The sequence below is a fragment of the Buceros rhinoceros genome, unplaced genomic scaffold, assembly GCF_000710305.1.
Source record: "Buceros rhinoceros silvestris isolate BGI_N320 unplaced genomic scaffold, ASM71030v1 scaffold6635, whole genome shotgun sequence".
NCBI lineage: Eukaryota > Metazoa > Chordata > Aves > Bucerotiformes > Bucerotidae > Buceros > Buceros rhinoceros.
Window position 1 is genome coordinate 55,335 of NW_010412205.1, and position 1,972 is coordinate 57,306.

The 1,972-nt window shown below is 48.6% G+C and overlaps 1 protein-coding gene across 1 annotated transcript in view; it reads left to right on the plus strand.

Annotated features, from left to right (window-relative positions):
- Positions 1 to 1,972, plus strand: part of PUM1 (pumilio RNA-binding family member 1) — a gene marked incomplete at its 5' end in the record, with an annotated part of 68,315 nt that overhangs the window by 55,327 nt on the left and 11,016 nt on the right. The window contains one exon of the mRNA XM_010136294.1: positions 1,871 to 1,955. Coding sequence (XP_010134596.1) covers positions 1,871 to 1,955 — 85 coding nt within the window. The remainder of the gene's footprint in view (positions 1 to 1,870; positions 1,956 to 1,972) is intronic.

Below are 1,972 nucleotides of genomic sequence, written 5' to 3' on the forward strand. Positions count from 1 at the left end.
CTGGCAAAGTCACTGTTTTCCCAATCACACATTGGCATAAAGGAGCTTGAGGCGCTCTGAGGTTTCTGGCTTTTGGTGTTGACATGTGGGGTTCAGAAGCGCTTGGCTGATGCAGGAAACCTGTCCCCCTGCTATAGTCTCTGAATTTCGAGTATGATGGTGAATGTCACAAAGCGACCTGCAGTCAGCAGCTCCATCCAAAGAGAGAACTGGAGTAACTCACGGTTTATTTTTTGAATCTCCAAAAAGATCAGAAGTTTTTCCCAGAAACCCTCTGACAGGGAAGACTTTCTCTGGAGGGACTGTGCTTTCCTTCGTAACTAAGAGGTAAGGCGGAGGTGATAACAGAGGGAGTGCTGAACCCTTTCCTCTCACAGCCCTTGCAGATCATCAGGAACTAGTTTTCCACTTCAGTGCATTAGTGCTGTGACTGTTCCTTGCTCCAGGCTCTCAAAAAAACAGTATTAATTCAGAGCTCTTGGACAGCATCGGTGCACCATTGCTCAGCTTGTCGCTGCTGGGTTTCCTCTACCTGAGAGGTGATTTACTGGTCCTTGGACTATCCTGGTCCTTCCAGCAGTGAGTAAATCACTTGGTTGCTTTTCGGAGTTCTTATTCCATTAAGAAGTCAGGTGGATAGAGAAGGTAATGACCACACCGTTGGCAAGGCAGCAGGAGAAAGATGTGAACGAGAAGTGGACAGTTTGGCACCAGCTCCCGAGAAGTCAGAACACATTTGCCTGGCCTGGAGACAGGGGAACTTAATTAGGCCATTATCAGATACTTAATTCTCATGTAGTGTGTCTTGTAGAGGAGCTTCCTTCAGGCTCCAATGGCAGAGGAGTGCAGTTCACTCAGCTCTCACTGTATTTAATATTTTTATTTCAAATTCTCCTGTGCACCAGGAGGAGGTCTAGTCTCTTGCAGACAGCCCTGCCCATGTTTGCCTTGAAGGTCTTTTCTCCTTTGCAGAGACTTCTGGCAGCTCTTTTCTCCAGGCTATTTGTCCTCTCAGTGACCGTTCAGGTGGCAGGTCCCCATGTGAGAAGGACGTTTTTCTTGGGAGGACTTTGTCCCACCTGGGATAAACCGTGGTGGCTCCAGGCATCTTGCGGTCTTTGACCAGCAGAGGGATCCCGAGCCACACCAGAGCTCTGCAGCCACATCACAGGCAAGGAATCGCGTTTGAAGGTTTGAGTTGGTTCCTGTCACCACTTGCAGTTTGCTGGCTGTGATGAATCATTACCTGTTCCCATAAACCTGTTACTGGGTAACTCGCAGCTGTCTTAGTACAGGTGAACATCTTCAGGACATTTGTGAAAGCACAGGATTTGTTAAAGTCTTTATTTTTTGTTATAATGATTTGGTTTTTATATCCAAAATTCTTATACTTGCTTTTCACTGCTGCCGCCTTCTCTAATTTTGCCTTAGTTCTGTCCCCCACCCCCAATACGCTGCCTTCAAATCAATCCTTCACACAGCGACAGCAAAGGAGAAGCCTGAGGGTGTTGGATAAGGCAATTAGAAAGAGCAAGTTAGTGAGAAGCTGCAGCGGTGGGATTGGCCTGGGTCTGGTTCAGACAGCTCCAATACAGAGCGAGGAAGAGAAGCTGTTACAGTCTGTTTGCTGAAATCTGCAGCTGTTCCTAACCTCATACAGCAGTGCCACGCTCAGGAACCATGCTGGAGCACATCCCCATCTAGATGACTTGGGGGACTGATCATTTAGCTTAGCCGGGAATGCTGCCTGGCTGAACCATGCCAGAAACCCATCTTGGTGGGAAAGGAGTCATTAGAAGTCAAACAGCTCACACAGGTTCTGAGTTAATCCTATGGCTGCTTGATTTCATGTTGCTTTTGTGATTTGCAGGAGGGCTCACGAATGGGAGCGGCCGTTACATCTCGGCCGCTCCTGGAGCTGAAGCCAAGTACCGCAGCGCGAGCAGTGCCCCCAGCCTCTTCAGCCCCAGCA